This window comes from Engraulis encrasicolus, chromosome 13, assembly GCF_034702125.1.
Source record: "Engraulis encrasicolus isolate BLACKSEA-1 chromosome 13, IST_EnEncr_1.0, whole genome shotgun sequence".
Classification (NCBI taxonomy): Eukaryota; Metazoa; Chordata; class Actinopteri; order Clupeiformes; family Engraulidae; genus Engraulis; species Engraulis encrasicolus.
This window is the reverse complement of record NC_085869.1, coordinates 20,277,993-20,291,176: the sequence shown is the minus strand read 5'-3', so window position 1 is coordinate 20,291,176 and position 13,184 is coordinate 20,277,993. Positions and strand designations below refer to the sequence as shown.

General features: G+C 47.5%; 1 protein-coding gene across 2 annotated transcripts in view; it reads left to right on the top strand.

Annotated features, from left to right (window-relative positions):
- Positions 1 to 13,184, top strand: part of LOC134460837 (dynein, cytoplasmic 1, intermediate chain 2a-like) — a 52,895-nt gene that overhangs the window by 9,372 nt on the left and 30,339 nt on the right. For both annotated transcript variants that reach the window (XM_063213416.1, XM_063213415.1), the window contains 4 exons: positions 435 to 550; positions 9,148 to 9,237; positions 10,850 to 11,012; positions 12,273 to 12,372. In XM_063213416.1, coding sequence (XP_063069486.1) covers positions 435 to 550; positions 9,148 to 9,237; positions 10,850 to 11,012; positions 12,273 to 12,372 — 469 coding nt within the window. The remainder of the gene's footprint in view (positions 1 to 434; positions 551 to 9,147; positions 9,238 to 10,849; positions 11,013 to 12,272; positions 12,373 to 13,184) is intronic.

Sequence of the window (13,184 nt, the reverse complement as noted above, 5' to 3'; positions counted from 1 at the left end):
GCTATGTCTCCACCTGTTGTCTGCAATACATGCTCATTTTCACCCTCATTTTGTACTTCAGTCAAAAAAAGTGATTCAATGCATTGTTTTTTTTTTCATCCAAATAACGATAGTTCCTTGTTTGTGAATATGGATGTGGGTGTGGTTTTGTTGAACTTGCCCCATGTGAACTCCCCAAGGTTGTGTGTGTGTGTGTGTGTGTGTGTGTGTGTGTGTGTGTGTGTGTGTGTGTGTGTGTGTGTGTGTGTGTGTGTGTGTGTGTGTGTGTGTGTGTGTGTGTGTGTGTGTGTGTGTGTGTGTGTGTGTGTGTGTGTGTGTGTGTGTGTGTGTGTGTCCATGAGTAGGGTGGGGTCGGGCTGTGTGTGTGCTCCTGGTTCTTGTCAGCCTTGTGATGTGTGTGTGTGTTGTGTTTTTGTGACCTGCTGTGCCCTCAGGCGTGGACCTGTGAGGCTGGGCATGGCCAAGGTCACCCACGTGGACTTCCCGCCGCGGGAGGTGGTGTCCTACACCAAGGAGACCCAGACCCCCGTCATGACGGAGCAGAAAGAAGGTGAGATTGAGCATGCCGCTTAACCCCTTAAGACACAGCCTCTGTTATAAATGAGCTGTTACCAGAATGGCAATGACCAAGTCATAATGTATTACTAAAGGCCCTGTGCACTGTCATAGTGGTGTAGTACTATGGTAGTAACATTTTTCCAGTGACCGTTACAACGTTCCGGTGGTGGAACGGTGTGTGTTAAGGGGCTACCACTCTCACGAGCCAACAGGGGCCGTGACTGTGTTGCAAGATGAGCCAAATACCATCATAGTTCTTAATAAAATCAGTAAGCTTACACACAGAAAGTCAAATTGAATAAAAGAATAAGGTGTTACTGTTTACAGGATGTGGTCAAAAGTATGAAATCTCAACCAAACTGTCAGCTCAATCAAAAAGTCAGCTGTTGTCTGTACTGTTTGTTAAAAATCTGATATTGACTAAGTAATAAGGAGACACTCAGATGTTTGATCAAAGGGGTCACAAAATGAAGTTCTAAAACGTTAAAAGGTTTTCTTTTGACAGCTGTGGCATGAAAAAGTCATTTCCTTTCCTGAAAAGGTCCTGCTCTGAATTGCGATGTATTAGACCGGGGTTGTATTTGCTTGGTCATTTGTTATTTATTTTGCACTTCTACAAGCCTGTGAATCCTGCTGACGTCCATGACTACTCTACATCTTACATACTCCTAACACTCTTCAAAGCTCTCTGACTGAGAGGAAATTTTTAAGCCAATATGTGCCAGCCATTTAGCAGTGACTCAGAGCAGGTCTTTTTTTCCCCTCTCCTCCTTTTTTTTCCCTTCTTTTTTTTTTCACCTCCTCTTTTCACATTGGTCGTGGCCAGTGAGCCTCTCTATGATCAGACGAGTAGGAGAGAGCAGAGGAAGTGGATTGGGAAATGATCCGGCATCGCCGAGACCCCCGAGATGAAAGCTCCGGGGGGAAAATTGCAGCCTGGGTCCCGGTCGGCGGGCGGCGGGCCGGGAAACATAAGAAGGCGCAGCCAGATTAAATTCACAGACGAGCTTCAGAGGGCCATGCCCTGCCTGCACCTCTCTTAGCTTCCCCATTCTCCGAGCAGGCAAAGGGGTCCTGCTACCCAATTAGCTCGCAGGAGGATGAGCGAATGAGCAAGAGAGAGAGGAGAGGAGAGGAGAGGGGAGAGAGAGAGAGCGCGCAGATGGAAGGGAAGAGCAGGAGAGGATATGAAAAAGTGTGCTTGATGCATCTGAAGCATGGCAATACGACCGGAAACCGTCGTATCGAGTTGGCTTTCATGTGGTGGTCCCTCCATACTCCAGACTGTTGGAATGGTTGGCTTGGCGTGGCGGGTTTCTGGGTGCTCATGCACCCCATATGAGCCGTGATTGCATGCCCCTCATTGCCTTACATCAATGCTTCCCAAACTTCTTCGGCGGGGACCCCCTTTTGGACTTATATATCCGGGACCCCCCCCACCCACCATAGTCTTACCCTAGCAAGGGATTTCTTGCAACATTATCAGATATTACTATTAATGGAAAATCTGGCAATATTAATGGACAAAACATCGTTGCAATTTCTTTGTCCATTAATATTGCTAGATTTTCCATTCATAGTTTGTCCGCTAATATTGCTAGAAATCCACCAGACAGCAAATGCATCTGTTAACCATAGAAGTGAATACAAAATTCCTTTTGTCCGCGACCCCTCTTCAGTACCTCTGCGACCCCCGTAGGGTCCCTACCCCCCAGTTTGGGAACCACTGCCTTACATCACCACTATCCCCACATCTGATTGGTGCACACAGGCTGATAACCAGCAGCAGGCCCCTTGTCTTTTCATGCTTGTTCCTGATGGGAGTATTGATCTAACTGGTGTACGTGTGTGTGTTGGCCCCTGTGTTGTAGCAGGAGCAGAGCCTCCTGGACGGCCTTGTTATTTTAAACAGCCGCGAGACGAGATGAGGGGGGGGGGGGGGAAGGGCCGCAGCTGTGGGGGTAAGAGGAGATCCCCAGCTCGACCCTGCTGCTGCTGCTGCTGCTGCTGTATGCTGTGGCTGCTGCGTAGGTGGTGGTGGACATGTGGAGGAACTCAAGTCGAGAAATGTTGCTTTTGTGCAAAGACCGTTGGGTTGTTTAACCAAACAAGGAAGGGAAGGGGAAAGCAGGGAGGGCAAGGGAAGGGAGAGCGTGTTAAGCAAGAGCAGCCCCGGCAGCCTGTTCAGGATCAGAAACCCCCTTTCTCCTCAGTCTTCAACCCTCCACCACGCTCCTCCACCATCAAGCACCCAGCAACCCCCCCCACCACCACCCCCTCTGCTCTCCCGCCCCGCCACTGTGTAATCATTTCATCAACTCGCTCGCTTCGCTGTCTTCTCCCCTCGCCGTGGAGCGGAGGCACATAACAAAACACATTCGGTGACATTGTGAGGCGCATTTTCACGGCTTCTCTTCCCATCACCACCATGCGCTTCGAGTTTACAACGTACGTCGCCCACTTCAACCCCCATCCACCCACCACCCTCACCACCATCCATCCATCCATCCATCCGCCCTTTGCGCCCCTCGCCTCGCCTCTCCTCGTCTGCCTGGCATACTTGATATTGAGGGCTGTGGGCTTGGCTGTGGGGGGATGGGGATGGGGGGGGGCACCTGGCGCGTGCACTGATTGAGCGATTCATCATGTTGTCAAGAGGAAGCCGCGGTGCAGGGCCACTCGAGGTCAGTGGGCGCTGGGCTGGGGTGAGGGGGCGCTGGGCTGGGGTGAGGGGGCGCTGGCCTGGGGTGAGGGAGGTGCGCTAGGATGGGGTGGCTGCCACGTGCCCCCAGGTCTCTCGGTGTCTCCATCTCATCTCACCCAGGGAGAGACAGCAAGCGAGCGGGTGGAGGGAGGTACAGCACCACCCCTCCTCCTCCTCCTCCTCCTCCTCCTCCTCTTCCTCCCTTTTGCCAGGCGTTGGCTGATTATTTACATTAATTGGCATGCTGGCTGTGAAGGTGGCTTGCTTCCTTTTCTCATTCTAGTTCATGAGTAAGTGAAGCAATGAACTGTCTCGTGCAAACAATGTCCATACCCAGAGGCCTTGTATTGTCATACTGTAGTGTGTTAAAGGTTTATTATGGGAATTGGTCTGATTATCATACTGCATACTGCAACGCTATTCTGCAATGTTGGATGCATCATTTTTTTAAATCTTGTGATTGACTGCCAACCGAATTGCCCATATGTGCTACGTGCAATATGGATATTTCTGATGCATTTTGTATAGTCAGACAGCGGGCTTTTGATATTATGCAATAGAAGCAATGGAAGTGGCGCGCGACAAGAGGCCATAATTATGGGGGAAAGATACATGGATAGAAAGCCAGTGAGGCTTTGCCTACGTATGCCTGTGAATGGCTTCAAAAAACATCAGAAATGATACAGGCGCTTTGGGTAAATTTGAAATTTAATTAAATCAGATTGTTTTAATCACGTTCCATTCATGCCGGGGGGAAAAAAAGACGTTACTTTTTTAAATCGCTAGATATTTTTAATCACTCAAAGAACTCAACAGCCTCTCATTTGAAGTGTTTCACTTTTAACACGGCAACCCCCCTCTATGACCCAACACTTCATCACCAGTGCTGCTACCCGCCTGCATTCTCAAATTAAATCCTTTTGTCTGTCTGCTGATTCAACATAACAGGCAAGCCTGCTCTCTCTGCCGTTCATTCATCATACAGCATGAAACATTAGTCTATACCTATCTAAAGAAGCCATCTTTTCTGTTTAATAGAAATGGAGCAGCTTGTCTCGTACGTAGATACATTTTGAGAATTGACCTGGCTCCTCATGTACCAATCTTGACTACAAGCTTTGCTTTTTTAATATGAAAAAATGTACATGCACGCATGGGAATGTACAGCACGTGAAAACCTGTTTGTGTATGAATTGATGCAGCTGACTGTTTTGGTGCATATCATTTCAGATTTTCACATACATTATGTCGCAGAAGTGAGTACACCCCTCACATTTCTGGAGATTTGTAAGTATATCTTTTCATGGGACAACATTTAAGAAATTTCACGATGACGCAATGAAGAGTAGCCAGTGTACAAATTATACAGCCACTTCAATTTCATTCTTTGTCAAAGTCACATTTCTTAAATGTTTTCCCATGAAAAGATGCACTTACAAATCTCTAGAAATGTGAGGGCTTTACAAACTTCTGCGACAATGCTTGTATAGGAACATTCAGTTGGAAGTCCACATGTCTTTGTACATGAGGCCCTAGTTTTAATAGACCAGTTAAACATTTTTTATATATAGTCACCATGTGCCTCAGGTATAAAGACTTCCGTAGATATCCTACATTCTTTGTCTAAGTGAAAATCTGGATAGATGCGTTTTGTACCAAACATATCAAATGTGTTAATCCATGCACAAACAGATTTTCATGCTGATTCATATGGTATGTAAATGTAGGACATATGCACTTTTGTATTAGTAAATGTGAAAATTTGTATGAAAAGTATCTTATCGAACTTTTTTGTGCGTAAGCAAGCTTTGTACATGAGGCCCCATGTGTCCAAATGAACCCATACTGCAGTAATGCTGAACACTGCCTATACACATTTTGATTCCAATATTTTAAAACATTCTCTGAAGCTTCTATGCAAGGGTAACAATTAAATTTCATGTACTAAAATGTGCATGTGTTTAATGAAGTGACGGTCAGCTTCAAAGGTTTTTTTCCCCTTTTTTTTTACACAAAGCGTTTAGCTTTTAAACATAACAGTGGCCTTTTTAAATTGTGCCCTCTTAATTAGTGACAAGTTTCCTGCACAATGGCAGGACATAAATTGGAACAAAGGCGTGTAAAGATAACTATATATTCCTGTGTAGTGTGTGTGGGGTTGAAAGAGGAGCTTTAGTAGTTGGGTGCTGAATGAGAGCGTGTTTGTTCTGTTATGCACATGGGGGCCTGGGGAGTGCTCTCTGCTCCCGCCGCACGCTCCCCCCTTTTGTCCACTCCTTACATTCAGAGAGGATACACAAGGCAAGGGAGTTGTCTTGTCCTGTCAATACCACGCCAAAATCACGATCGCCGCTTCAATTGAGGGAGGCCAAAACAGTGGAAGCTGGAAGGTTTGTTTCGTTTTTGTCAGCCCCCTTTCTGAATAAAACTGCGGAGAGAAAGAAAGTGGAAGTCAGGTTTCTGGTGGCCCCCATTCTACAGGGGAGGGGGGGAGGGGGAGAGAGATGCACCTGCAGCGGAAAAAGTAAAGGTCATTAGTTTTGTGCTCGTACAACAGTGGACCCCTCGCGTGGGGCTCACATTAATACATTGTCCTCTGACAAAGCCTTCAACGATTACCCCACCCCACCCCCCCACACCCCCCCTCCCCCCCTTCCCCGACATAAAAACACCAGCACCAGAAACCTTCCAGTCCACACAACCCCCCAAAAAAGCTTTTATTTCCTAAGTGATACAAAAGCCATAATTGGAGCTGCTTTTTAGGGGAGGTGTCAGTGCATGCAGGCAGGAGACTGCCGATCTCCCCCAAATTCTGTTAAATGTTTCTTCTCTCCTCTCTGTGTATAACACCCCACCCCCTGTGGTAGTCCTCCCTTCTTCCCCCCACCGCGGGTCACCAGGATCACTAGCTCGCCTCCAAATGGCCATTTCGGCTGGCAGGTGCATTATACCCTCTATTTTCAGATTGTCTTCCCCCCTCTCCTAATGCCTGGCAGGTTGATTGCCCCGACTTGCCTTGACGGGGACGGGCGGGAGGGGGGAACGGGGGACGGGGCTGACGAGGCTGGCCAAAGCGCTGCCTGTGCCTGAAAGACAGTGATTACTGTTTTCCTTTTAAGCCTGATTGAGGCCCTTGAAGGGAAAAAGATTTTAACCTTCTTCTTCGCCTGGGTTTTTTGGTTTTCATCCTCTCCCCCCACTCTCCATCCCCCTCCTCCCCACCTGCATGCATGGGTCCATGCATTGAAATGGCTTGTGTCATCAACCGGATCTGTAAACTCATCAGAAACCCCCTCACTCCAGCACCCAGAGTTTCTTCCTCCTCCTCCTCCTCCTCCTCCTCCTCCTCCTCCTCCTCCTCCTCTTCTTCCTCCTCCCTCCATGTTGGACCCAAGCACTGGGGATGCTGGAGGAGGAGGTGTGTGGTAGCCTAGGATTACTGGTGACATTCTCTCTGTGATTGTGTGGGAAAGGCTATGCGTTCTGGCCTTTCATTACCTTTCCATCGCCAAATTTTTGGTGCTCCTCCTGTTTCCACCCAGTGATGTTTTTTCCTACAGTAGCCAGTTCATTCATTCACCTTCACCTCCCTCCATTTTGGTGCGTTTTTAATCTGCATATTGTAGCGCTTTCAGGTTCCCTGCAGACATGTATCAGTTATGTGGTAATGGGCTGGAGGAGGGACATGAAGGAAACAAAACATGTGATTTTGTGCTAAAAAAACAAAAAACAAAAAGAAAGAATGAAAGAAAGACAGAAAAAGGGGGAGAGATGAGGAAGGCCCACAGTGGGTACTGGTGTAGGCTGCAGTGTGTGGCTTCGCCAGCTGGTCAAAGCTGCAAGCTGTATTTTGTTGTGCATCCTCCGAGCTTGAATAGCCAACGTCAAACCCCCTGGCGAGTCGGTAATTGCAGGTCGGGGGGTTGTGTGTGTGCATGGTGGGGGTGATTGTGTGTGTGTGTGTGTGTGTGTGTGTGTGTGTGTGTGTGTGTGTGTGTGTGTGTGTGTGTGTGTGTGTGTGTGTGTGTGTGTGTGTGGTGTTTGGCTGTAGACTGGGATCAGTGAGGCAGAAAACCTCTGTGCCATCCCCGCCGCCATGCCACCTCTGAAGCCGCCACAAGACAATTCCGGCAGGCGCCATCTGCTCGGCACTGTCCTATCAGCTGGTGGAGCCAATGGGAGCGGACGCGGGGCAGCTGCTCCACGCCCTCGCACCCCCGCAACCCCAGCACCCACTACTCCCTTTAGCTGTGCTGTGCTGTGGGGTGGGGTGGGGTGGGCTGAGGGGTATTGGGCTTGATTCAGGAGGCTGGAGGGTGGGTGGAGGGAGGGTGGTGACCTGTTCCTGTGGATGGCAGAGAGAGAGGACACAGTAACACACTAACAAGTGCACTCCCTGTTGAATGGCCGGCCGCTCTCATTAGCGGACGCAGGCGGAGGAAGACGGGCGTTTGTAAGATGGGTGACCCCTGCTGTGTATGCTGTGTGTGCTCCCCTCCCCTCCTCTCTCCTCTCATCTCCTCTCTCCTCTCCTCTCCTCTCCTCTCCTCTCCTCTCCCTTACCGTCCTCTCCCCTCCTCTCCCCTCCCCTCCTCTCTCCTATCTCCCCCGCTCCTGCTCAGGGGAATGACAACCTTTAACGCCCCCGCAGTGCAGACGCAGGTCTTTTTAGCATGCTGACATTGTGTTGGCAGGCCAAAACAAGTGTGAGGCCACAGCCACTGAATGCATCAACATCACCACCACCTCCATCCTCCATACCCATACAAGCTGGCCAGCAGCAGCCCTCGATTCAATCATGGAGAAGGGAGGATGGGTTGGGGATGGAGGGGCCACCACGGATTGCTTTTATCTGTGTAACAAACGGCGCTGTTAACATCTCCCTGTCATATTTTTTTTGTTTTCTGTTTTTCTCCCACGTTGACTGTCTTTGTGAGATGAAAGAGAGAATTAATTTGGCATAACTCGAAACGGTTGTAATACATTTGTGTAAATAATGACTATAATGTTAATAAATTACAGATCTTCTGCCTCTTCTGCTAAAAAAAAAATCAATATGCATAAAAATTACAAATATGATTACTGAACTTTGTCGTGTTCATAGAAAATATGCGTCGCTGTTCAAATTCCGACATGCTTTTCACTTTAAAATGCGTGTTTGTGAGGCCTTGCCTTGGTTCCTAACTGCTTGAGATGTTGTATCCACTTCAGTGCGAGTTGGTTTTCATCCCACCTGCATGACGTCTTGTTAGCGTTAGCGTACCCGATTCATCCCGTGAGTCGACTCGCCTGTGACACAGCCTCCTTCTTGGCAGCATAATCAATGGGGGCCTCCTCCAGGGCTGGACTGGCCATCTGGCATAGCGGGCATTTTCCGGTGGGCCCCGCACCCCCGTGGGCCCCTATTTTCAGAAATGTGAAGAAGAAAAAAAATGGAAAATAAGGGCCCACGAGGGTGCGGAGCCCACCGGTGAGTCAGTTCAGCGCCTCTAATTATGAGGGGTCCCTTTAAGCCAAAAGTGTCCGGGCCCTATTTCTCCCCCAGTTCAGCCCTGGCCTCCTCCTTCTTTTGCTAATCTGCCTCTTGTGTTGTTAGACCAGAGGCATGGGGTCTCTCTCTGCACAGTGCTGCTTACAAGCCCCCCTGCATTGTGGTGTTGTCCTTTGAAAAGTGAATAGCAAGCTGAAGGCCATTGTGCGCAGACATCAGGAGCCATTGTGCACTTTTGTATCGCACGTGTCGGGCTAATCAGCGAGTGTTTTGCTCTCTCTGTGTGTACGTACGTGTGTGTGCGTGCGTGCGTGCGTGTGTGTGTGTGTGTGTGTGTGTGTGTGTGTGTGTGTGTGTGTGTGTGTGTGTGTGTGTGTGTGTGCTCTGTGAGCAGAGGAAGAGGAGGAGGAGGAGATGGTGGTGGCGGAGCCTACCCAGGAGGCCGAGAAGGAGAAGCCCGACCAGAAGAGCGAGGAGGAGGAAGGTGAGTACCTTCTTCAACACGCTGCCTCTCCTGCATCTTGACTCATAAGCAAAACATGCATATCTTATTCTGAAGCAGTGTTTCCCATACATTGAGGAAACTATGGCGGCCCGCCATAGTTTAAATATGGCCGCCATAGTTTCCGAAAATGTAAAAAAATATATATATTTTTATTTTTATTTTATTTTTTTTACGATTTCCGTTTTTGTTAAAAACGATTTGAATTACGATTTCCTTCCTTCGCATTTTCCTCCTGGAGTAAATACATCCTATAGACCACAAGTGCTTGAAAGACAGAGGGATCAAATGCCTAGTCAAGTTGTGGTTAACTTGGGTTTGGGAGCAATACAAAAACAGAGAAGGGACAGTTGGGATAAGTTTACTAACACTCCCCAGGCTTTGTTTTACAATGAGTTAGGTGACAGGCCTTCATTGACACGGCAGAGGAGACATCGGGCTGCATATAGAAATTAATGTGTAATGAATGTGAATATGAGCATAAATGTGTAATATGTTGTTCAGCCATTTTAATGGGAGGAATTTTGAAAAACTGGCCCTGTGACCAGCACCCCTCATGTAGAATGTGTACGCCTATGTGTGTGTGGGGAAAAGGCATAGCCTACCCTCTCAGACCCTTTTTGTCTATGAGTTAACAATTTCACAGTACTCTTAAATTCTTATCTCTGCTCCTATTTTGTATTATTATTTTTTTCATTACATAGACCCCTGCATGAGGGATGAATGAAACTGTGTTGTAAACAGAAATGATTCACTGTACTGCATTTTTCTTGAAATATAAATGACAATGTACTACTAATATCATGGGTAAAATGTTATGTAGCCTTATTTCTCGAAATATAAATGGCTGAAATGTAGGCCTAGGCCTATAGTTTCTCCATGCGCCAATGTCATTCTGTACTCATTGTTTTGCCATATTGCATTTACACTGTGTGAATACACAACCCCCCCCCCCCCCCCCCCCCCCCCGCCAAAAAAAAGGCCCGCGGGAAAAGACACCCCCCCCCCCCCCCCCCCGGGAAAAAAAATCCCGGCTGCCCCCATAGTTTCCAAAATTTCTGTGGGAAACACTGTCTGAAGTCTGAACCACAAATTTATTTTCTGGTGTTAGCTGATATCAGCTGATCGTCATCAGGGCAAGAAATTAACTTTTTTTCATCACTAGCCAATTTGGCTGGTAGATGTAAAATATTACTAGCCATACTTACACTCACTACCAGTAGTGTAGTTAGTAAGTTTTCTTTTCTACCTCCCAAACTGAATTTTCACCAGTATTTGGCCGGTTGGTTGGTGTTAATTTAGATTATTGTCGCTCTTATACTAGATGGTTCATTATATTGGATGGTTTGTTTTTTATGACTATCACCTCCCCCTACCTCCTAACCTCAACTTCAACAAAACGGAGTTACAGAGTTGACTTTCCTGAATTTCCTTTGTTACCCATTGTCATTTCTACTGAGGGACACACCAACTGTCAGAGCCCTTATGTCAACAAGTAAAATACAGTAGTCAGTGTCATTGTGACCCCAGAGTATATATATACATATGTGTGCATGCGTGTGTGTGCGTGCGTGTGTGCGCGTGCGACCTGTAGCCGCACCACACGAGCTGACTGAGGAGGAGAAGCTGCAGATTCTGCACACGGAGGAGTTCATGACCTTCTTCGACCACAGCACGCGCATCGTGGAGCGCGCCCTCTCCGAGCACATCGACGTCTTCTTTGACTACAGCGGCCGCGACGGGGAGGAGAAGGAAGGGTAATGGAGGCAGACTTCCCATCAGTCCGCCAGATCGTTTGTCAATGGCCGATTGAAAGAGGACCTTGTTTGCTTGGGCCCATTTAGCTTCGATTATTTTCCATTTACTTAGTGCGTCATAACTTCTGAGAATGCAAATGGCATAGAAAGCAAGAAAAAAGAAAGCAAAGTGCAAACCGGGGCATATTTATTCCACAAAACCTACTGTATTTCTGTCTTTTACTCAGAAATGACTTATTGGCAGTGTTTTATGTGGTTGGTGGTGACTTTGTAGTGCAGTCGTAAATTTACCCAAGACACGGAAGAAGAGTTTGCCTAGGGCCATGTTTGTCCTCCGTTAGTCACATAGTGAGTCAGCTGACCAAGCATTCATGTAGACAACAGTAGAACATTTGGTATGCCTGTGCATTTAGGTCAGTGGTTCTTAACCTTTTTTTTCTTTAAGTACCCCCTTGCCTGCCCAGGACAAGCTCCACACCCCTAACCCAAACTTCTACACGTGCATATGCATTTAAAAATTATTTAATTGATTAATAACAATGATTCTTTTTTTATTATTGTTTATTTTTTTGGTCTTTTTGACATTATTTATGATAGGACAGTGAAGGTGGTGACAGGAAGCGAGTGGGAAGAGAGAGATAGGAAAGGGCCGACAAAGGACCCGGGCCGGGAATCGAACCCGGGTCAGCCTTATGGTAGACTAGTGTCCTACCGTTTGGCCACGGCAGGGCTTAGTTACCATGATTCTTACTTGAGACATTAATCAATACCTTAATGATTTTACATGGGGACCAAAACATGTTGTAATTTGGTTTTGATTTGGCCTAATTATAATAATATTCACAAGCAGAACTTCAATCAATCTCTGCAATCTCTGCCGCAACCAAAGAGTGTGCCCACACCCCAGGTTAAGAACCACTGATTTAAGGTCATAGAAGCTTATGAAACTTTTGTAACACCTCTTTAACCCACCCATGAACCCACATCTAAGTTCAGTATTTCCAGCATATATTTTCGTATTTACATTGGATTGCATCTCTCTGCAAGGCGCATGTTGACACTCCAGGGGTGCATTTCTTGAAAGCAGTTGCTAACAACATTAGCTACCTCGTTGTTTGCAATGCAATTTCCCATTGGCAAATACCCAAGTTGCTAACTGGCTAACAACTACGCTTTCGAGAAATGCACCCCAGCTATGTTTTGTTCAATCTGTTGTTATGAATGAGCGTATCCTGACTGACTGACTGCATGGTGTTTCAGGGAGATCCAGGCTGGAGCCAAGCTGGTTCTGAACAGGCAGTTTGCAGATGAGCACTGGTCCAAACATCGCGTGGTCACCTGTCTCGACTGGTCCCCACAGGTACCTGCTCTTAACCACCCCCCACCGCAACGCCCTTTTACGTATGTTAATCCGTGTTCCATGCAAGTGAGGCGTAAAGCCGTAAACATGCCTTTTAAACTGAGAAGTCCACACAATGGCAGTGTTAAAGAGATGTTTTGAAATGTGTGTTGTAAAAATAAAAATGTACTGTAACCGTGCACTTTCCCATGGTGTGGCTTACAATACTCCCTCAGGGATGGGATTTGTCTCACGCGGGACTCCTCTCATGATTAAATTGTCACCGGTGGCTGGGAGGCTCTAATGATTTGTTTCTCCCGGTGCCACCTTTAATTCTGCCGCCGTAGCTCGGAGATGGCTTCTGGCACTGATTGCATTGTTTCACCACCGCACCGCACTGCACTGCACTGCACTCCATTCCACTCCGCACCCGCACTCCCTCCTCACCCCTGAGCCGTACTCCCCATTTCCTTTCGTGTTAAATTGGGCTCACAGACTGTAAACTTCAGCTTTTACAATATGAGAGGCAGCAGAGGTTAATGGTTTGTTTACGTCTACCAGGCGTTCGGTGACCGATTTGTTCCTCTACAGCCCAAGTCAGTGCTTTTTTTTCACCTCCCACCTCACCTCTACCTCCACCCCCACACACCCTTCCTCCTCCTCCTCTTCCTCCTCTTCCTCCTCTTCCTCCTGCAAGTGCAGGATTAAAGCTTTGGGTTTCAAAAGGGTCTGTGTGTGACAACCTGTGGTTGTGTGGGGGACTGCCACGCTGGTACGGAGACAATCCACTCCCTCACTCACACATAGTAAAGCACTTCTGTGCACGGGGACGT